The 23,411-nt window shown below is 43.4% G+C and overlaps 1 protein-coding gene across 1 annotated transcript in view; it reads right to left on the bottom strand.

Moving 5' to 3' along the window:
• Nucleotides 1–4,032: 4,032 nt before the first annotated feature.
• Nucleotides 4,033–23,411, bottom strand: part of NAPG (NSF attachment protein gamma) — a 59,747-nt gene continuing 40,368 nt past the window's right edge. Inside the window, exons 10-12 of the mRNA XM_040353957.1 lie at nucleotides 20,050–20,129; nucleotides 9,215–9,344; nucleotides 4,033–4,655 (exon numbers count right to left, since the gene is read on the bottom strand). Coding sequence (XP_040209891.1) covers nucleotides 4,506–4,655; nucleotides 9,215–9,344; nucleotides 20,050–20,129 — 360 coding nt within the window. The 3' untranslated portion in view covers nucleotides 4,033–4,505. The remainder of the gene's footprint in view (nucleotides 4,656–9,214; nucleotides 9,345–20,049; nucleotides 20,130–23,411) is intronic.

Raw genomic sequence — 23,411 nt, forward strand, 5'->3', positions numbered from 1 at the left:
GACAGCTTTACCCCAGATGTCTGCATACTTATGTTGTACCTTGCATAAATGTAACCATATTGCTACATTTTAAGGAGCATCTCTTCTCTTTTATACTCTGTTGTGACATGACACTACTTGTATATAAGGGCATCGCTAGCTTATCAAGTCAAAAAACACTCACAGACCAAGTTTCTCTCAATCCAAGGTTTTACTGTAGATAGGTGTTCATGGCATTCTATTGCAGCTTAACAATTCTTAAAATGTGGTGGCTGCATTTGTTTCATTTTTAGACTTTTTCTTCTGTATTGTCACCTGGTGATCTGGCCAGCAAGTCTTATTTTTCATCTTCCTTTACCAGACCAAGCTGACCAGGAAATGTGCCAGTAAGAGAGTTGAGACAAACCATTCAACAAAGACAGGAATGCTTATAATGCAATGATCAGCTTTTATTCATTTACAAAAAAATAACCGTTAACCCTCATACACACGTTCGGATTTTCCAACCATTTGTATGCTCCATCGGACAATTGTTGTCAGATTTTCCGCCAACAAATGTTGAATAGCATGCTTTAAAATGTTCCAACAACAAATGTGTGTTGTCGGATTATGCATACGGTCCGTGTTCATCCGATCCCCCATAGGGGAGAGTGGAGGAAAGACAGGGCGGTCCCTGCACAGTGTGCGGGGACCGCCCTGTCAGCTGCCAGCTCAGCTGGGATTTTACGGAGGATCCCCGCTGAGCTTTTGAGGGCACACAGAGTGGATCATTACTGATCCGCCTGTGTGAAAGGGCCCTTACGCTTTGTCCGCGGAAAATTTGATCGTGTGAATGAGGCTTAACTATAACTGCTTTAAAATATTAGCTGGAGTTAGGCTTTAATTTGTTAGTAAATTCCATCTAAACCTGCTAGTCCATCTAACACTAGCCTTTGCACAGATTTACAATCCTACTGTCCAAGGGTGACTTCATTGCTTTTTCATCCAGAATAGAGACAGGAAGCATATTACTAGCTGGATCAAAACAAATGCAGCCACAACAGAATTGGTAAGCTGCATTATATTACCTTTTTGCTTATAATACCGCTTGTAAGTGATTAAGGACCATACTTGTATCCACAAGTAGATTGGAGGGCCACATCTAAGTTTGTCCAGGCTTTATGAAGTCTTGCTGCAGTGCCAAGACAAGTTCATATTGCTTTTTCAGCACCATCAAAACAAAAAAAAATTCAGCAGTTGACATACAAGGGCATTAAAAAGAGTCAAGTGTTATCTAAACATTTAGCTATAAATTTAAAGTGGATGTAAACCCACTCTGATAATTTCTAAATGACTTCCATAGTGCTAATCTTTAAGGATATGCATGCCTCCTGCATGTATCCTTACCTGTCAAAGATCTCCCCTTTAGCTGCTTGGAGCCCTGCAATACTCGGAATTCTGTGGGCAGGTCTGTTGTCCACGGCTCGGTGGGTGAAGTCGTGATGTCAGTAGACTCCCCGCCCCCACCTCTACACTTCCCTTGGCCAGGCATTGATATTTCTTACACTAAACTTCTGCTAGTCTTGTGGATTATACCCCATGATCACTAACATCCAGTCAAAACCCAGGAAAGTCACCACATGACTTCAGCATGCTTAGGTGTGGAGAAGCCAATCCTGAGAGAGCTGTAGAAGAAAGTACACAGAATGCCTCTCTCACACTCCTGCATGAGATAAGGAAATCACCTGTCACTCACAGCAAGGGGGAAGAACAGACACCTATTTCTCTGTGTGTCAGTTTTTATCTTACTGAAGAAAGATAAGAGGATTGCTCAGAGCTGGATTAACTCTTCGTGGCAAGACTGGGCAGAGATGAAATTACAAATTTCTCTGCTGTAAGATATGAGTCTTAATTAAAAAAGTAAATGTGGGGTTTACATTCACTTTAAGGATTGATAAAAACGAATAAGGTAGAACTGCAAATTTTATTCTTACATTTTTCTTCTTCTTTTCTTCTTATTTTAAGGGGAAAAAAGTGAACGGTATACGCCGATAAATACGGTAATCCTTTTTTCTTTCAAAAAAGTGACTGAACTGATCAAGCGAACCGCTTATCTGTCATCAGAGCTCTGTGACAGTTGGTCTCTCAGATGTTAGTCCTGAGGCAATGCAGGCAGCTGTCCCGGACAGTGGAGCTTTGCTGATTACACAGGCCATGCTCTCACTATATATTCTGCAGGACTGAGCTGTCAGTTTGACAGCATGATCCTTCACAGTGCACAGATGCGACTGCCCTGTATCATGGTCCTCAAAGGTCCTGCAGGCCACCTGTTGGACACCCTAGTTACATATACTAGTATACAAATTGATATATGTAGCTAAATGTTTTCCGGAGGTAGCTACTTTCTATTATTACATTGGCCCCCCACATTACAATACAATTATGCCTATTATGTTTTTTTTTATGCTGTACATACCTTGGTACAGCCAATTCACCCGTGGCTTCCGGGTTGCGAGTCCCGCGGGAGTGGGCGTTCCTAACATGCTGGTGATTGACGTGATGACAAAAAACGAGCTCCCCCCGTCGCGTAAGCTGCGTCACGATTGGCGAAAGGAGCCGAACGGCGAGTCGGCGCTATACTGCGCACCGCCGTTCAGGTCCTTTCGGCAATCGTGACGCAGCTTACGCGACGGGGGGGAGCTCGTTTTTGGTCATCACGTCAATCACCAGCATGTTAGGAACGCCCACTCCCGCAGGACTCGCAACCCGGAAGCCACGGGTGAATTAGCTGTACCAAGGTATGTACAGCATAAAAAAAAACATAATAGGCATAATTGTATTGTAATGTGGGGGGCCAATGAAATAATAGAAAGTCGTTTTTAGGGTGAACCTCCCCTTTAAGTTCAATTTTAATTTTGCTTATTTGTGAAGGTAAATCAACCTAGCATATCTGTATATATACAATACCAAAAGTATTGGGACACCTGCCTTTATACACACACACATAAACTTTAATGCCATCCCAGTCTTAGTCCGTAGGGTTCAATATTGAGTGCAGCTATAACAGCTTTAACTGTTCAGGGAAGATCGTCCACAAGGTTTAGGGGTGTGTCTATGGGAATGTTTGACCATTCTTCTAGAAAAGCATTTGTGAGGTCAGGCACTGATGTGGACTAGAAGGCCTGGCTCACAGCCTACATTTTAATTCATCCCAATGGTGTTCTGTTGGGTTGAGGTCAGGAGTCTGTGCAGGCCAGTCAAGTTCCTCCACCCCAAACTCGCTTATCCATGTCTTTATGCACCTTGCTTTGTGCACTGGTCCAAATCATTTGGTGGAGGGGGGGATTATGGTGTGGGGTTGTTTTTCAGGGGTTGGGCTTGGCCCCTTAGTTCCAGTGAAGGGAACTCTCAAGGCGTCAGCATACCAAGACATTTTGGACAATTTCATGCTCCCAACTTTGTGGGAACAGTTTGGGGATGGCCCCTTCCTGTTCCAACATGACTGCGCACCAGTGCGCAAAGCAAGGTCAATAAAGACATGGATGAGCGGGTTTGGGGTGGAGGAACTTGACTGGCCTACACAGAGTCCTGACCTCAACCCAACAGAACACCATTGGGATGAATTAGAGCGGAGACTGTGAGCAAAGCCTTCTCGTCCACATCAGTTCCTGACCTCACAAAAGCACTTCTGGAAGAATGGGCAAACGTTCCCATACACACACTGCTAAACCTTGAGAAAAAGCCTTTTCAGAACCATTGAAGCTGTTATAGCTGCCAAGGGTGGGCCAACTCAATATTGAACCCTACGGACAAAGACCAGAATGACATTAAAGTTCATATGTGTGTCCCAATACTTTTGGTAATACAGTATAGAATACTTTAAGAAAATTAAAAAAAATCCACCACTGACAGCATTTAAAAGCTCACTGACCTTCAAGTCCTTCATAAAAATTTGCTGACGTGGGCGTTGACTAATATATATATATTTTTTTATTAGCTCTGACGGACAGTATAAATGACCAAATCCACAAATGTTACCATAAAGCCATAGTACTAAAATACAGACAATATGCACACACTGGATGGATAGGTTTATAGTATATATTAAATTATATTCATACATGTATATCAAAAGCAGCTCTGATCACACATAGAGCCATCTTTAAATATTTAATAGCCATTTCATAATTACTTCTAGTAATTTACAGAAAACACATTTATACAAAACATCATTCACTTATAGTTGGAGAAACTAATAAATGAAAAAAAATAAAATAAAGTTACATGCCACAGTTATATTTCATATTCTAGATACAATTACTAGATGTGCTACACTGGGGCATAACATTGATCCATAGACCTTTTGATAAATATTGGCATCAATGGAGCTCTTATCAGAAAGAATGTGGTAGAAGTGGAAATGAGTTTTTGTTTTGTGCCAGACAAAGCAATTTACGAACATCCGCATAGAGGTACGTCCTCTTTATTCTGAGCAGACTGGATTCCACAGACACACATGTGCAGTCACAAGCAAACAGAGTAGATTATTAGCACAGTCCTCCTTCATATTCATCATCGTCCTCTTCACGTTTGGGGCCCCCCTGTGCAGGCGCAGAGGCGGAATCCTGTGAGGTTGCCGGAGATTTCTTCTTGGTTCCACCTCCTGGTACGGCCAAGCTCAGAGCCAGTTTAGCATACTAAGACCAAACAAAATCAATCAAAAAATGTGATGCTCAATAGATATTAAATATAATGAATATACTACACGTGGCATAAATATAAACATAGGGCCAGATTCACGTAGCTCAGCGGATCTATAGATCCGCTCGATCTACGTGAATTAAGATCCGCTCCCGCAAGTTTAGGAGGCAAGTGGCTAATTCACAAACAACTTACCTCCAAACTTGCGACGGCGGATCCTAAATCCCCCGGCGGAATTCAAATTCCGCGGCTAGGGGAGTGTACTATTTAAATCAAGCGCGTCCGCGAAATTTCCCGGCGTGCATTGCTCCCACTGACGTTGCTAGGACGTCAGTGGTTACGACGCTTACGTAAACGACGTCCGTCCGTATTCGAGAACGACTTACGCAAACGACGTTAAAAAATTCAAATTTGACGCGGGAACGCCGGCTATACTTAACATTGGCTGCGCCTGATAAAAGAAGGGGTAAGTATACGACGGGTACCCCGCTACGGAAACGTCGTAATAAGACTGCGTCGGGTCCGCGTACGTTCGCGAATTTGCGTATCTCGCTGATTTACATATTATTTATCATAAATCAGCGGGAACGCCCCCGGCGCCATTTTTAAATTGAAAAATAGATCCGACAGTGTAACACTGTCAGATCTTAGTCCTATCTATGCGTATCTGATTCTATGAATCAGGCGCATAGATAGGACCAGTGTAAGTCAGAGATACGATGGTGTATCTGTAGATACACCGTCGTATCTCTTTGTGAATCTGGCCCAAAATGTTTCCTAATATTAGTATAGTAATGTCATCTTTTATAACTGGACAGTAATGGTGACCCACCACCTCTATACAGCCCAGTGATGAGGCCATTATATTTCATATAAGGCAAACTTCTTTGGAAAGTGCACCATAAATTAATAGAATTATTTCACATACACATACAATTTTGATAACTGACTGGACTTAAAAGCGGTGTTCCAGCTGAGATTTTTTTTTAAAAGTCAGCAGCTACAAACACTGTAGCTGCTGACTTAATAAGGACACTTACCTGCCAAGGGAGCCTGCGGCGTTGGTCCCCAGAGGCCGATCCATCCATTGGATCGGGTGCCGGTGCCGCTATTCTATCTAAGGAAAACAGGCAGTGGAGTCTTGCGGCTTTACTGCCGTTTCCTACTGCGCATGCGCGAGTCGCGCATCGCTTTGTGAATGGACGACTGTTTTCTGGGACCCACACAGCTCCCAGAAGACAACGGGTCCAATTTTCCAGAACACCACGCAAGGGATGAAGAGAAGGAACAGCTCCGTATAGAAGGCAGTGGCAGATTAGGAAAGCATTTTTTTTTTAAATGTTTTTTTTAAAAATGTAAAAAACCTGTTTATGTAACTTTTTTTTTTTAGGGTGGACCTCCGCTTTAAAACAGAACGTTACTCACATTTTTGTGTCCACTAAACTGAAGATAACTTTTTCAGTGGAGTGCTACCAGCGTTTTAGCCTTTCTGGCCCTAGGACTCCTGGGATGTCCCCATCACATACACAGTGTAGCATCAGGAGGCTGTCTTCTAGGACCCGGAAGAGACTTTACAAAAAAAGAAGGCTGCACGGCCAGGTTTGATTCACTGGGAGGACGAGTATAATATTTTATCTCAGAACAGCAGACCAGGTCAGAAATGAACCCTAAGGGCTCTCTCACACGGAGCGGATCCGTATTGATCCGCTCCGTTAACCCGTTTGGCTCAGCGGGGATTCCTCCGTTAATCCCCGCTGAGCTGTCGGTGGACAGGGCGGTCCCCGCACACTGTGCAGAGACCGCCCTGTCTCTCCTCCGCTCTCCCCTATGGGGAATCGGATGAATATGGACCGTTCCGCGGTCCATATCCGTTCCGCCGGACGGAAGAAAAATAGGGTTTTCTTCCGTCCGCAAAAGCGGATCTTTGCGGACGCGGATGGTTGCGGACGTTAGCGGATGCATCATCCGCTAACGTCTGCAATCCCATAGGGATATATTACAAGTCCGTAAACAGACTTGTAATAAACGGACCGTTTGTCCGTGTGTGTGAAAAGGCTCTTAGGGAGTAAAGTTCCTCTTAGGCCTCGTACACACGACAGAGATTCTCGGCAGAATTCACCGAGAAACTCGGTCAAAACCCGGATTCTGCCGAGAATCTCTGTCGTCTGTACAGTTTTGGCTCGATGGAGCCGCCGAGGAACTCGACGAGAAAATAGAGAACATGTTCTCTATTTTCTCGTTGTCCTCGTTCTTCTATGGGAGAAGCCGGCCCGCCGAGCTCCTCGGCGGCTTCATCCCAAAACTCGACGAGGAACTCGACGTGCCAAGCACGTCGAGTTCCTCTGTCGTGTGTACGGGGCCTTATACTTCAAGCCAAATAGATTTCAAGCCATTTAGTTTTTTTAATGAACTAGCGTAGCGTTAGAATCTCTGTCATGACTTTATGGCTGTTGGTGGACCTGCTAGGGATTTACTCTATTAGTTCTGGTGAAAATTATAAGTTCTGGTGTTCACTGTTCCAAGACCAAGAGTGAGGGAAAATCTGGAATTTGAGTTTTTACTGGGTCAGGAATACAGGGGAAGGCTTTGGACATTTGTTCAAGTTACGACTGTTCTGATGACAATAAAGAAAAGGCTGCACTTCCAAAAATCCTTTTATTGAAGCTGCATATGATAAGTGGTTGACAGATGGAGCAGGGGACAAAGAGGTGGACGCGTTTTGCGCAAATTTTAGCACTTAGTCATTAGTTCTGATGACAAGAACGGATTTCCCTCACTTTGCAGAGATCTAATTTTCTGTGGTGTCTCAAGACAGGAAGTGAGGAAGAATCTCTCTAGTGAAACACAGACAAAAAAACAAACAAACAAACAAACAAACAAAAAAAAAACTTCTCAGATTTGACTTGTTTTCTTTTAAACAGTAAAACAGGGACCTACAATTGTGTAAATTTACCGTATTTTCCGGCGTATAAGACGACTTTTTGGATGCAAAAAAATGCATCCAAAGTCGGGGGTCGTCTTATACGCCGGTGACAGTCTCCGTGCTGCGAGCGTCCATGATTTAAAAGCCGCTCCTACTTCTCAGCATGTCCTGTGATAGGCAGAACACAAATCTTCCCAGCAGCGCCTCTGTTCTGTGTTCCTCCTATCACAGATGCCTTCTCATCCTCAGACGAGAGGACGTCCGTGATAGGCGGAACACAGAACAGAGGCGCTGCTGGGAACATTTGTGTTCTGCCTATCACAGGACACGCTGAGAAGAAGGCGCTCGCAGCACGGAGGCGGTCACCGGCCTGGAAACAAATCAGCAAAACGTGAGTGATGGCACTGTTGGCACAATGGGGGCAAGTGATGGCACAGTGGGGGCAAGTGATGGCACAGTGTAGGCAAGTGATGGCACAGTGGGGGCAAGTAATGTAATGGCACAGTGAGGCATGTAATATAATGGCACAGTGAGATTTGAAAAAAGCCTGTTTCTGTCAGCGGTTCTGGCTACCCCTCAGCTTCCAGAAAGACTAGTAGGAAGGGGGTAGTCTTATATGGCGAGTATATCCCAAAACCAAAATTTTTCCTGGAAAATTAGGGGGTCGTCTTATACGCCGGCAAATACGATAGCTTATTTTCTGATGGCCTTAAAAGCTCTCAAATGCAAACTGTGACCATCTGCCCACTGCCCCCAGCCTCCAGATTAGGCTTCAAGGATAAGTTCATCTTTATAGGAAATTCATATTTTTGCAGAATTTATTTTTTTAGCATTTTTTGATTTTTTCCTGCAGGAGCCTGGAAAGCATTGTCATTGTTGGATTGATAGTTTAAAAGCTGCAGGGCTTGTGAATGAACTACGTTCATTCAGAACCACAAGCCGTCTGTCATTGTGGCAGATGGGACTTGTAACTCTCTCTTTTACAGGAAACTCCTGAATGAATTATGTGGCTGTGTGGGCGGAGCCCTCCAAGTTTACGGTCTCTTTTTAAAATTTAACATCAGGTTCAGAGAGAAGAACCCATGCCCACTGTCACGGGGGACGAGGGATCAGGGGGTAGAGGCGGCAGAACTGGAACATGTTATCTGTTTCACCAAACTAAGTACATACAACATATTCGAAAAATGAACTTATCCTTTCACACAATTGCGTTGTGGCAACACGTTTTATGTGTGGTGAACTGGGGTGCCATTTATTCTATTGATCCTGCTGACCACCGTCTCTGGCACAAAATTGATTGGCTCCCCTCACTCCCTCAAGTTACACATTGCTAATGATTGGCTGCTAAACCAAAGCTTTTTTCAAAGGCCGATAGGTCACATGCCTGGAAGTAGCAGGTATTGTGGACAGATGGAGGATGAAGGAGCAGCAGGGAGGCGCTGGTAAGGTAAGTACAAAGAATTTCGGGTGGGGGGATGTTGGTGTTGGTGCAGAGGCACTTTGACTTTGCATGGGGCATATCTTGTTAAATAACCCTTTATTAGTGCATTAATGGAAACAACATACAACACCTCAAAGAGGACGATAAGTCAAATAGCATTTTACAAATACCCACTGAAGGATTAAACTTACATCGTTATCCATGTATTTGAAGAGAGGAGAGTTGCAAACGTCACACACTTGATCTTGATCTAGCTGATCATATCCTTCTAATAGTTGTTCAAGTGCAGCACAGTCCTCGCTCCCATTGAATCCTGGAATACTAAACCAAGACATCAGGTGTAAGTAGTGATTACTAGAGAGATGTCATCACTCCAAACCTGTATGAAAATCTCTTGCTGCTGGAACTCCAAATGCTGATCAAAAAGAGCCCAACCTCTGATCTCTGAACGGGGCTGTACTGGGGCAAAACGTGAGAGAGGGGTGGTCCAGGACAGGGCTTTAGTGTTCTTGGTCTAGTTTTAAAAAATGTAGATGTAATTTAACATTATTAATGTGCGCTTCCTGCTTTCTTGATGAGTAATGATAACTAAGAAAAGATCAAGGTCACAGCTTTATCCTAACAAAAATGCCCATGGCTTTATGCATAAACAGGGAAATCATTGCTGCCCAAGGAGCAGAGAAAGAAGTCCAACGTGTGTGTGTGTGTGTGTGTATATATATATTACACACACACTATATATATATATATATATATATATATATATATATATATATATATATATATATATATATATATACATACATACATACATACATACATATACACATACACATACACACACACACACACACACCATTTTCCCACAGTGGGTTACGTGAGTGCCCAGCGGCACTATAAATAAGGTATTTTTCCACAATAAAGTTACAGAAGGAGACACACTGCACATTACATAAACTTTTTACAGAACATATTACATAATTTTACAAGGACTTTAAGGTTTATTTTTTGGAATTACAGAATTTCATAATGCTGACTCCTGAAGCTGACAGGGGGAGAGAAGACAGGGGACACTGGAACTTTTTTGTACATACCGTAATTAAATAAAACATCCCCTGAAAATAAGCCCTAGCGTGTTTTGTTTTGACAAAATTAATATAAGGCCCAGTCTTACTTTTGGGGAAACATGTTTTCACCCTCATGCTGTATACCTGCCAATACAGTTCCAATGTTGTATATGCCGCAATATCTCCCACAGTGCTTAACATAGCTAGGACATCCATTAGAAATCATAGGGCCCCTACAGTTTATCTGACAGGGAGGAGGTAAGTAGAAGAGAGATTTAGGGTACGTTTGCATGGTGTTTTGTCACAGTGCAAATGCCAGCAGAAGGATTCTACCGATTCCTGCCGCTGGGTTTGCCACCTTCGCTGAGTCTTTACACTGTAATGACAGGCTGTTGGCGGTCGCGGCTATTCGTGGCTGTTCGCAACGTCAGCGATCACCGCAGCCATCACCGATATATGTATCTGATGGTTCAGTACACCGATATTTTACAGTACAGGGTGAGGTATATGAAGGTACAGTGTCCCATTAACAGCAGATTAATAGAGATGTCAGTGTGTATTATAGTTGGTGTTCTCACAACTGTCAGGACTCTCCTTGGCCAACTCGCTCTCTCCCACTGCCTTCTCCGCTCTTCACCATGTCATCCAGTTGGAGCTTCCCAAAAAAGGGGATGGAGAAACATACCAACACTGCTTAGCAGCAAGCAACCCATTAACAACACAGGAGAGGCACAGCTTTAACCTCCCTGGCGGTATGATTCTGTCTGGAATTACGTACCAAAAGCGGTACAATTATTTGCAAGGAAATTTGGCGTTTTATACTGTAGGTCTGTAATTTTTAGGAATAACTCACTTAAATCTGACCAAACAAGAATCTAATAGGCATACCGAGTATGACATTTTTTTAAAAACAAAATTATAAATTATAATATAATAAATAATTATAACAAATAATAATATAATTCTAATAAAAATTATTCAATAATGTAATCAAATCAAAATCACTGAAATTTTCTCAGTTGCAAAATTGTCGCGGTCATTATTTATTTATTTTTATGACGAATTTCCCCACAAATCGCTATCGCACAATTCTGCAAGTGATTATAATTTATTATCGTTGTTTTCTAGCTGATCTAAAACCATTTTTGACATAAAGGGACACTTTTGGTTGCTATGGACAATCTACAGTTTGCAGGGAGAAAGAAACGTTTTTATTATATAAAATGACATGTAGGACACTGGGCAGACCACTAGGGACAAGGGGGGTGTGTATTTTTTACATACAGTACTGTAATCTATAAGATTACAGTATACTGTATGTATAGTGTTTGTTTACGTTTTTGAATTTGGTGCCGTTCTCCGCTTCCGTGCGTCGTAACGTCGCAGGGAACGGAGATCGGCGGCACAGGAGGACGCTGTGTGAATCGAGCGAGGTCCTGCTCGCTCACACAGCGCGGTGACATCGCTGGATCCAGGACAAGGTAAGCCAGCGCACGCTGCAGGCTCTGCATAGCTTACCCCGAGCGTGACTCGGGGTTACCGATTTCAGCATAAAAAACCCACCCCGAGTCACGCTCGGGGATACCGCCAAGAGGGTTAAAGTCCCCACCCTTTGCAGGTACGTGTTTTGTTGAAGCCATGCCTACACTACCCTGCCAGTTCTCTATTGTCCAGCCACCCATGGAAGAGCAGAGCTAGGTTTGGCTCTGTATTCTAGTCAGGGTTGCCAACCGTCAGTAAATTTACAAACAGTTTGTAATATCCGTCATTTTTGCATCTGTCCATAAATGTCCATTACGGACATACAGACTACACGTCCATAATGGACATTTATGGACAGATGCAAAAATTACAGATTTTACAAACTGTTTGTAAATTTACTGAAAGTTGGCAACCCTGATTCTAGTTACTGTAGTGATGTGGAAAAAGACAAAGCTTCCAGGCCCCCCTGCTGAACCGATGGGGCCCTGGGCCTGGTACAGGAGGGCTGTCTGTATCCCATATCAGCAGCTCTAAAGATAGAAATACAGAACATACAAAAGATATTTCCACTGACAGATATATGCATTTATACAGCAAAACAGCAGGAGGGAAAAAAACTGTTTTAACTAGATTAGCCCATTTCATATCTGTAAGAGGGATGTTGGACAGAAAGCCCTTCTGGGTCATATAAATATTACCATGTGCTCTGTAAACTGTTAAAGTAATATGTCAGTCCTGTATATATATAAGAAAAACACATGTGAAGAGATTTTAGTTCAGTGGAATGACACTGTAATTTTTGGTAAAAATAACAGTATATGTGATAACAGCCATCTGACACAAGTAACCACACACGGCTCATGTGCAAGGTAAAGTCTACAGGCTTGTAAAAATCAGTTTGTAAATAGATAAAAAACTGGCTAAAAGACAGAATTCAGAGAGTAGTTGTTAAAGGAGTTGTAAAGGATTTTTTTTTTTTTTTTTGCTGAAATGACTGTTTACAGGGCATAGAGACATAATATTTAACGGATTCCTTTTAAAAATGATTAAAAATAGATAAAAATCAATCATATAATGTACCTGCAGTTTCTAGTTTCGTTTGTGCATGTTGCTTCCTGCTTCTGTGATGTACAGAGCCAGAGAGCCAATAAAGGGCAGTGATGGTTTGGAAAACGAAACTGATTGGTGCTGAGAGGTTTTAGACACACAGTAATCACACCTCCTTGATTAGTGACCACAGAGAGAAAGCTCCCAGTACTGTGGTCATCAGGAAACAGACAACCAGTAAGTGTGGAGATCAGAGAAGAATTACAGCAACTTGAGAGCAAAAACGAACAATGAGGACATGAAAACAGCACTGCATTAAGGTAAAGGAAGCTATTAAGATAAAAAAAAAAATTCCTTTACAAACCCTTTAATAATTCTTACTCTGAATGGTCTAAGGCAGGGATATGCAATTAGCAGACCTCCACCTGTTGCAGAACTACAAGTCCCATGAGGCATAGCAAGACTCTGACAGCCACAAGCATGACACCCAGAGACAGAGGCATGATGGGACTTGTAGTTTTGCAACATCTGGAGGTCCGCTAATTGCATATCCCTGCTCTAAGGTTATCAGTGGTGTAGCCCAAAGTTCAGTGTTGGGCTCCTTACTTTTTAATATCTTTAGAAATGATTCTGGATCTGGCATTAAAAGTACAATTTCAGTCTTTGACACTAAGCTATGCAGTGGAATAATGTCCTTACAATGCCTGGATTCTTTTCTTAATGTACATAACTGCATACTAACATTTATAGGTAAAGTTGATCCAGGGAATATCCGATTGCCTCTCGGGGGATCAAGAAGAAATGTTTTTCCCTGCTGGAGCAAATTGGATCATGCTCTGCTGTTTATTTGTTTTGCCTTCCTCTGGATCAACTGTGGGTATAGGATTGTGTATATAGGATGGTAAAAACTTTTTTTTTTCCCCTTTTATTCATGAAACTGTATGGACTTGTGTCTTTTTTCAACCAGACTAACTACGTAACTTCTTGGTAAAATATCCACCAATCTGTCAGGAGACTGGTATTCTCTACATGAGAATACACAATAATTTAGAATCAGGCCTAAGCATAGTTGCTGTGGGGTTGAGGGAATTCCTGGGTGATGGTCAGATAAAATGCCTACCAATTGGCAAATATACCAACCTAAATGGTGTGGAATACAGCATGCGGAAGACAAGCATTGAGGGCCAGATTCACGTAGGTGAGCGGCGGCGTAACGTATCGTAGATACGTTATACCGCCGCAAGTTTTCATCGCAAGTGCCTGATTCACCAAGCACTTGCGATGAAAACCTACGCCGGCGGCCTCCGGCGCAAGGCGGGCCAATTCAAATGGGCGTGTGCCATTTAAATTAGGCGCGCTCCCGCGCCGGACCTACTGCGCATGCTCAGTGTCGCAATTCCCGTCGTGCTTTGCGCGCCGTGACGTCATTTTTTTGAACGGCGACGCGCGTAGCATAATTCCGTATTCCCGGACGGCTTACGCAAATGACGTTCATTTTTAAATTTTGACACGGGAACGACGGCCATACTTTATACAGCAATACGATTGCTGTGTAAAGTTAAGGCAGGTCAAATAACGACTAACTTTGCGACGGGAAACTAGACTAGCGGCGACGTAGCGAACGCGAAAATCCGTTGTGAATCGCCGTAACTCCTAATTTGCATACCTGACGCTGGTTTACGACACAAACTCCCCCCAGCGGCGGCCGCGGTACTGCATCCTAAGATCCGACAGTGTAAAACAATTACACCTGTCGGATCTTATGGATATCTATGCGTAACTGATTCTATGAATCAGTCGCATAGATAGAAACAGAGATACGACGGCGTATCAGGAGATACGCCATCGTATCTCTTTTGTGAATCTGGCCCTAAATCACTAGTTGCATCATGGTTACAAGGTTTAAAAAAAAAAATTGTTCTGCGTCGCTTTTTATTGCAAAACTTTTTAAGTGGTGGAGGTGTCCAAAATAATTAGCTGACTTCTATTTTGTTATGTTTTTTTGGGGGGGGGGGAAATAGAAGTCTGTCCATTACTAGTGGTACACTCCAATGGTTTGGTAAATTGGTTTTATTGCAGACAAGGTCACACAATTGAGTTAATATTGATTTATAAAATAAAACAAAACAAAATAATTCAATGAAAAAGCTCTCTGGGTGAGTATGTGTTGCATTTGACAATACTTTTAGGAAAGAAGCACAAACCTTAGAACTGGAAAAATGCTTACACTGCAAACCCTGCTCCATCAGCTCGCAGCACGTATACAAATAATAGCAAAGTTTGAAACCACGTCTAATTAATCAGATTAATGGAGTGAAGAAAGCTAAATACACTAAGGGCCAGATTCTCAAACGAGATACGACGGCGTATCTCCAGATACGCCGTTGTATCTCTGAGTTGCGCGGTCGTATCTATGCGCCTATTACGCATAGATTTCCCGTAGATCCGACTGGCGTAACTGTGTTACACCGTCGTATCGTAAATGCATATTTACGGTGGCCGCTAGGTGGCGCTTCCGCCGAATTCCGCGTCGAGTATGCAAATTAGCTAGATACGCGAATTCACGAACGTACACCCGGCCGACGCAGTACATTTACGCCGTTTACGTTAGGCTTTTCCCGGCGTATAGTTACCCCTGCTATATGGTGGCGTAAGTGCGGTGTACCAATGTTAAGTTTGGCCGTCGTTCCCGACGTCGTTCCCGTCGAAATTTGAAAATTTTACATAATTCGCGCAACTCGTCTGTGAATGGGGCTGGACGTAATTTACGTTCACGTCAAAACCAATACGTCCTTGCGGCGTATTAGGAGCAATGCACACTGGGAGATTTCCACGGACGTTTGTGAAAAATGTCAATCGCGTCGGGTCACACAACATTTACATAAAACATGCCCCCCTGTTCCAAATTTGAATTAGGTGGGCTTACGCCGGCCGATTTACGCTACGCCGCCGCAACTTACGGAGCAAGTGCTTTGAGAATACAGCACTTGCCCGTCTAAGTTGCGGAGGCGTAACGTAAATCGGATACGTTATGCCGCCGCAAAGATACGCGATTCTACGAGAATCTGGCCCTAAATGTCTGCACAGCAATGCCTGAATTATACTAGACATTAGATACATAAAATCTAAAAGTATTAGAAAAAAATAATGAAGAAAAATCAGTGTCAACATTTCTGACAACCTATAGAAAACAAGCCCCAGGTCTAGCACTCAGTGGTACAAGCACAACATACAGAAGCACATCTACAAATTTAAAAGGAGAAATATGGCTAAAGCTCTTTTGGTGATACTTCTCCTCTGGGTCAAGGGATTCACTTAGTTCTGTGACCCAGATTAAGCCGACAGTGGGCTAAAGCTCGCTGTCAGCCGACGTCATAGATGAGGTCCAAGATCTTTAGGGATCCTGACAATGCCTGACTGGCAGCTGGCTCAGCCCCTCTGCTGAGAGCCTGAGCCATACGCTCCCACAGACTCCACAGCCCGATGCTCCAGTGAGCAGTGGAGGGGCAGAGCAGAAGGCTGGTGATGGATAGTCAATGCTCTCTGCTCAGTGAAGATGGAGAACTGAGCAATCAGAAGTCATGTGATTGCTCAGTTCTCAGTCTTAGAGACTGAGAGGACAGCTACATCATTGGATCGGTGCTGCAGCCACAAGGGTGAATTTATACGTTTGTTTTTTTAATCTCACACTTCTCTTTTAATTAACACGTTCTGCTTCTACAAAGCCTTAAAGTGGTTGTAAACCCTTAGTGAAAAAGAAAAACCCTGCAAGACAAAGGCATAATGAGCTAGTAAGCATAATATACTAGCTCATTATGAATTAATTACCTGAGATCGAAGCCCCTGCAGCCATCCTCGTACACTGCTCCGGCAGCCGACATCTCTCCCGGGGGGGTTACTTCCGGGTATCACGGCTCCGGCACTGCGATTGGTCGGGGCCACGATCACGTCACTCGCATGCATGCGCGTGGTACCTGCCGGTAAGGGTACACAGACTGAAGCAACGGAACATACATCCATTGCTTCAGTTTGCCCCAGTGCACATGTGCCAATGACATCAGCTCATGCAGGGGACAGGGGACATCTCCTAAAACGTGCAGGTTTAGGGTCCTTTCACACTAGCGGACCGTTCGTCTGCTCATTACAAGTCCGTTAACGGACTTGTAATGAATCCCTATGGGATCGTGTCCGTTAGCGGATGGAGCATCCGCTAGCATCCGCGTCAGTCGGGATCCGCTTTTCCGAACGGAAGAAACCCTATTTTTCTTCCGTTCGGCGGAACGGATCGGATGCAGACGGACAGACGGTCCGTCTGCAGCCGATCCCCCATAGGGGAGAGCGGAGCAGAGACAGGGCGGTCTCTGCACTGTGTGCGGGGACCGCCCTATCCGCCGACAGCTCAGTGGGGATCCCCGCTGAGCTTTGGCGGACACATGGAGCGGACCCAGAAACGGTCCGCTCCGTGTGAAAGAGCCCTTAGGAGATATCCTGTGTAGGGACTACAGGCTTACCTGTAGCATAAAGTGGTCCGTAAGGGTCTACAACCACTTTTGCCAATAATGCATGCTGCATATGTGCAATAATGCATGCTTGTTATGCTCACTGTGGAAGGGATCCTCTGCATTGTGCAAAAAGGCAGTTTGATCCCGTTTTCTCTTATCCTCTCCTTTCACAGTCCCCAAAACATCTGCTGATAGTACAGAGGCTAGGCGGCCCAAATGCACATGCTCAGTTTGGTGTGCATTTACTAGAGAGTTTTTATTTAGGGAGGGTGCATGTGATCAGCACAGGGCCAATCAGCACTGTCCAGACAGAGGGTCAGGGGTCCTACATCCTCATATGACAATCAGGGGAGAATGAAAACTCCTCCTACAAGCTTTAAATTGATAGAAGTCACAAGACTGCTATATACTGCTGATAAGAAAAGGTATTTAGCAGGTTATATTTACTAAAATTATTGCATTTCCATGTTTTGTGTACTGTGGGAGACCAGATATAGTAAATGCAGGGCCCTGGGTTTAGCAACACTTTAAAGCAAACTTGAACTGAGCTAAATATAGATGCAGACATCATACAAACATTACTAAATCAAAACAATTAAGCTGACAATCTACATGCGAAAATGTGCCCTGCATTTAGCCACACACACAAAAAAAAGGTTCGACACAGCTGCACCCTCGACCCCAGATATCTGCAGAGTTTACCTGTGTATATACATGCATCAGCCATTGGAAGAACTCTACGGCCCGGATTCACAAAGCACTTACGCCGACGTATCTCGAGATACGCCGCGTAAGTGTATATATGCGCCGTCGTATCTATGCGCCGTGCCCATAAACTGAGATACGCCTGAAAATATGCTTCATCCGACCGGCGTAACTTTCCTACGCCGGCGTATCGTGGGCGCATATTTACGCTGGCCGCAAGTGGCGCTCCCATTGATTTCCTATTCAAATATGGAAATGAGGGAGATGAGGGAGATACGTCGATTCACGAACATACTTGCGCCCGGCGCAAAATATACGCGGTTTGCGTAAGTCGTACGTCCGGCGTAATGTTATTCCCCATATATGAGGCGCAACTCATGCTAAGGTATGGACCAGGGAACACAGCTGTTGTATTTTACGTTGTTTACGTAGTACGTGAATAGGGCTGGGCGTAGGTTACGTTCACGTCGTAGGCAGTGATCCATCGAATCTTAGGGAGTAGTTCCGACGCGATTCTGAGCATGCGCACTGGGATGCGTCCACGGGACGGCGCATTCGCCATTATTCATATCTTTATGGCGCTCGGCCCATCATTTGCATGGGGTCACACCACATTTACATTGCTCACGCCCACTTACACTTACGACGAATTACGCTTTCAAAACCCAGCGTAGATTCGGGAGCAAGTGCTTTGTGAATACTGTGCTTGCATCTCTGCGCTGCGTCGGCGTAGCGTATATTCGATATGCTACGCCGGCATAAATATGCGCCAATGTATGTGAATCCGGGCCTACGTGTCTAAATGCTTTATGCATCTAAACACGAGTACTTTAGGCACATTTTATTCAGGATCTTCTGTGAGCTATACCAGCAATAACTTCCGTGCAGAAAACACACATACAGTGCTTTGAAAAAGTATTCATACCCCATGAAATTTTCCATATTTTATTGCGATTTTATGTGATAGACCAACAAAAGTGGCACATAATTGTGAAGTGGAAAGAAAATTATAAATTATTTTCAAATTTATTTACAAATAAAATATCTGAAAAGTGCAGTTTGCAAGAAGCCACATGGGGGACACAGCAAACATGTGGAAGAAGGTGTGTGTGGCGGGAAAACTAACACTGCACATCACCCTGAACACACTATTCCCACTTTGAAACATGGTGGTGGCAGCATCATGTTGTGGATATGCTTTCTCCAGGGAAGCTGGTCAGAGTTGGTGGGAAGATGGATGGAGCCAAATACAAGAAAGAAGAAAACCTGTTAGAGTCTGCAAAAGACTTGAGACTGGAGCAGAGGTACACCTTCCAGCAGGACAACGACCCTAAACATACAGCCAGAGCTACAATGAAGTGGTTTAGATCAAAGCATATTTATGTGTTAGAATGGCCCAGACAAAGTCCAGACCTAAATCCAATTGAGAATCGGTGGCAAGACTTGAAAATTGCTGTTTACAGATGCCCTCCATCCAATCTGACAAAGCTTGAGCATTTTTTCCAAAGAAGAATGGGCAAACATGTCACTCTCTAGATGTGCAAAGCTGGTAGAGACATCTCCAAAAATACTTGCAGCTGTAATTGCAGCAAAAGGTGGTTGTACAAAGTATTGACTCAGAGGGGGCTGAATAGAAATGCGCCACACTTTTCACATTTATTATTATTATTCCTGACCTGTCTGGTGTGTTCCTTGGCCTGCATGATGCTGTTTGTTCAGTAAGGTTCTCTAACAAACATCTGAGGGCATCACAGAACTGCTGTAATTATACCGAGATTAAAATTACACACAGGTGGCCTCTATTTACTAATTAGGTGAGTTATGAAGGCAATTGGTTCCACTAGATTTTAGTTAGGGGTATCAGAGTAAAGGGGGCCGAACACAAATGATCGCCACACTTAAGATATTTATTTATTAGTAAAAAAAAAAATTGAAAACCATTTATAATTTTTCTTCCACTTTACAATTATGTGCCACTTTGTGTTGGTCAATCACATAAAATCCCAATAAAATACATTTATGCTTTTGGTTGTAACATGAAAAAAAAAATTGGAAAAGGGGTATAAATACTTTGTCAAGGCACTGTATGCCCTTGTGAATGAAGCCTAAAGTTTCACCTACTGCCTTCAAAAGCAGGAAACAATTATCAATAGGATCTGTTTGTTATTTACTTCAACAAGAAGGATAACTCTGAATAATAGCATGTTCTGCATCAACACCCACCTGTAACTTTCTCTGACACATTTCTCAGCAGCCACGTAATCATTCCTATGTAGATGTACTAGCACTTGGGCAATGGTTTTCTAAATAAAACAGCATAGAATAAGTTATAAATAAAAAAAGTCTGCTTTTTTTTACAGCCAGATCACAAAAAAATGAAATAAGACTATTTTGATAAGAAAGGAATACGTCTAACAAAATAGAATCACTTTAGTCCACAACACTTAATAGTCTATGTATAAAAAACATTCACGGTACAGACGCCTTAACTATTCACACGAGCGCCGCAAATGTCTCAAAATGATCTTCAGCTTCATCCAGTAGCCATAAAACTGCATTTTTTTATTGAGATATTTTAAGAAATTACCACATTATTACCAGTAGATGGAGCTGAAGATCATAGGAGATAAGCATATTACGAACGATCCAGGTTTATATAATGATTAATTTTACAAGTTTATATTATTTTTTGCTGGAACATTACTTATAACCCCCAAACATTATGGGCCAGATTCTTGTAGAATCTGCGGCGGCGTAACGTAAGCCATTTACACTACGCCGCCGCAAATTACAGGAGCAAGTGCCGTATTCTCCAAGCACTTGCTCCGTAATTTGCATCGGCGTAGTGTAATTGGCCCGGCGTAAGGCCGCGTAATTCAAAGGGGGCGGCTTGTATTTAAATTCAGCGCGCCCCTGCGCCGATCGAACTGCGCATTGCGCCGGGCGGAAAAATAGCCCAGTGCGCATGCTCCAGCTCACGACGGAAAACGTCAATGACGCCGACGTGAGCGTCATTGACGTAAAGTCGTATTCGCGAACGACTTACGAAAACGACGGAAAAAGCCCACGCTGACCTGACGCCATACTTAACATGGCATACGACGGACCTACGTAAACTTGCCCCTCATTATAGCAAAGGCAAGTTTACGCTTACGGAAACGTCGTAAAATCACTGCGTCGTCCGCGCGTACGTTCGGGAATCTCGCGTAACTAGCTAATTTGCATAGACGACAGGGAAAACGACGATGCGACACCTAGCGGCGGGAAAAAAAATTGCATTTAAGATCTGACAGCGTAAGAGCCTTACGCCTGTCAGATCTAATGGGTATCTATGCGTAACTGATTCTAAGAATCAGTTGCATAGATACCCTGGGCCAGATTAGGACTTACGATGGCGCAAATGGCGTTGCGCCGTCGTAACGCCTTTGAGAATCTCCCCCTATATATATATATATATATATATATATATATATATATTTTTAGCAGAGATCCTAGGGAATAAAATGGCGACCGTTGCAATTTTTTATGTCACACAGTATTTGTGCTATGGTTTTTTAAAAAAAATTTCAGAGAAAATTATTATTTTAACAAATTAAATCATTTCTCGGGCAAGCCGGAAGAAACGGTGAGCACGAGAGACACCGGCGAGCGGTAGGAGGGGGGTCGTTACCTCCCACTGCTTCTTAAACTGTTCCAGCGGCTCATGTTTTGCAGAGGCTCTTTTTTTTTTTTTTTTTTTTAACAAACATGTTATACTTGCCTGCTCTGTTCAAGGGTTTCGCACAGAGCAACCTCGATCTTCCTTTTCTTGGGCCCCCCTGCGCTAGTATTCTGGGCTCCTCTCCCATGGCGAGTGCCCCCATAGCAAGCTGCTTGCTATGTGGGCAGTCGTGTGTGCTCGCTCCCGAACCCTGCTCTGAGTGTCCATAAGACACACAGGCCCGGGGGCTCCCTCCTCACTGGCTGCGATTGACAGCAGCGTAGGGACTCGGGAAAGCCTCTGGTCTCTGCACATTGCTGGATTGGGATCGGGCTTAGGTATTCGGACCAATACTTGAGTACAGTTCCTAGGAAAAAAATTAAAAACGTAACAAAAGGCAAATCTGGCAGAGACCCCCAATATATATACAGGGAGTGCAGAATTATTAGGCAAATGAGTATTTTGACCACATCATCCTCTTTATGCATGTTGTCTTACTCCAAGCTGTATAGGCTCGAAAGCCTACTACCAATTAAGCATATTAGGTGATGTGCATCTCTGTAATGAGAAGGGGTGTGGTCTAATGACATCAACACCCTATATCAGGTGTGCATAATTATTAGTCAACTTCCTTTCCTTTGGCAAAATGGGTCAAAAGAAGGACTTGATAGGCCCAGAAAAGTCAAAAATAGTGAGATATCTTGCAGAGGGATGCAGCACTCTTAAAATTGCAAAGCTTCTGAAGCGTGATCATCGAACAATCAAGCGTTTCATTCAAAATAGTCAACAGGGTCAAAAGAAGCGTGTGGAAAAACCAAGGCGCAAAATAACTGCCCATGAACTGAGAAAAGTCAAGCGTGCAGCTGCCAAGATGCAACATGCCACCAGTTTGGCCATATTTCAGAGCTGCAACATCACTGGAGTGCCCAAAAGCACAAGGTGTGCAATACTCAGAGACATGGCCAAGGTAAGAAAGGCTGAAAGACGACCACCACTGAACAAGACACACAAGCTGAAACGTCAAGACTGGGCCAAGAAATATCTCAAGACTGATTTTTCTAAGGTTTTATGGACTGATGAAATGAGAGTGAGTCTTGATGGACCAGATGGATGGGCCCGTGGCTGGATTGGTAAAGGGCAGAGAGCTCCAGTCCGACTCAGACGCCAGCAAGGTGGAGGTGGAATACTGGTTTGGGCTGGTATCATCAAACATGAGCTTGTGGGGCGTTTTCGGGTTGAGGATGGAGTCAAGCTCAACTCCCAGTCCTACTGCCAGTTTCTGGAAGACACCTTCTTCAAGCAGTGGTACAGGAAGAAGTCTGCATCCTTCAAGAAAAACATGATTTTCATGCAGGACAATGCTCCATCACACGCGTCCAAGTACTCCACAGCGTGGCTGACAAGAAAGGGTATAAAAGAAGAAAAACGAATGACATGGCCTCCTTGTTCACCTGATCTGAACCCCATTGAGAACCTGTGGTCCATCATCAAATGTGAGATTTACAAGGAGGGAAAACAGTACACCTCTCTGAACAGTGTCTGGGAGGCTGCGGTTGCTGCTGCACGCAATGTTGATGGTGAACAGATCAAAACACTGACAGAATCCATGGATGGCAGGCTTTTGAGTGTCCTTGCAAGGAAAGGTGGCTATATTGGTCACTGATTTGTTTTTGTTTTGTTTTTGAATGTCAGAAATGTATATTTGTGAATGTTGAGATGTTATATTGGTTTCACTGGTAAAAATAAATAATTGAAATGGGTATATATTTTTTTTTTGTTAAGTTGCCTAATAATTATGCACAGTAATAGTCACCTGCACACACAGATATCCCCCTAAAATAGCTAACACTAAAAACAAACTAAAAACTACTTCCAAAAATATTCA

Source organism: Rana temporaria, chromosome 5, assembly GCF_905171775.1.
Source record: "Rana temporaria chromosome 5, aRanTem1.1, whole genome shotgun sequence".
Classification (NCBI taxonomy): Eukaryota; Metazoa; Chordata; class Amphibia; order Anura; family Ranidae; genus Rana; species Rana temporaria.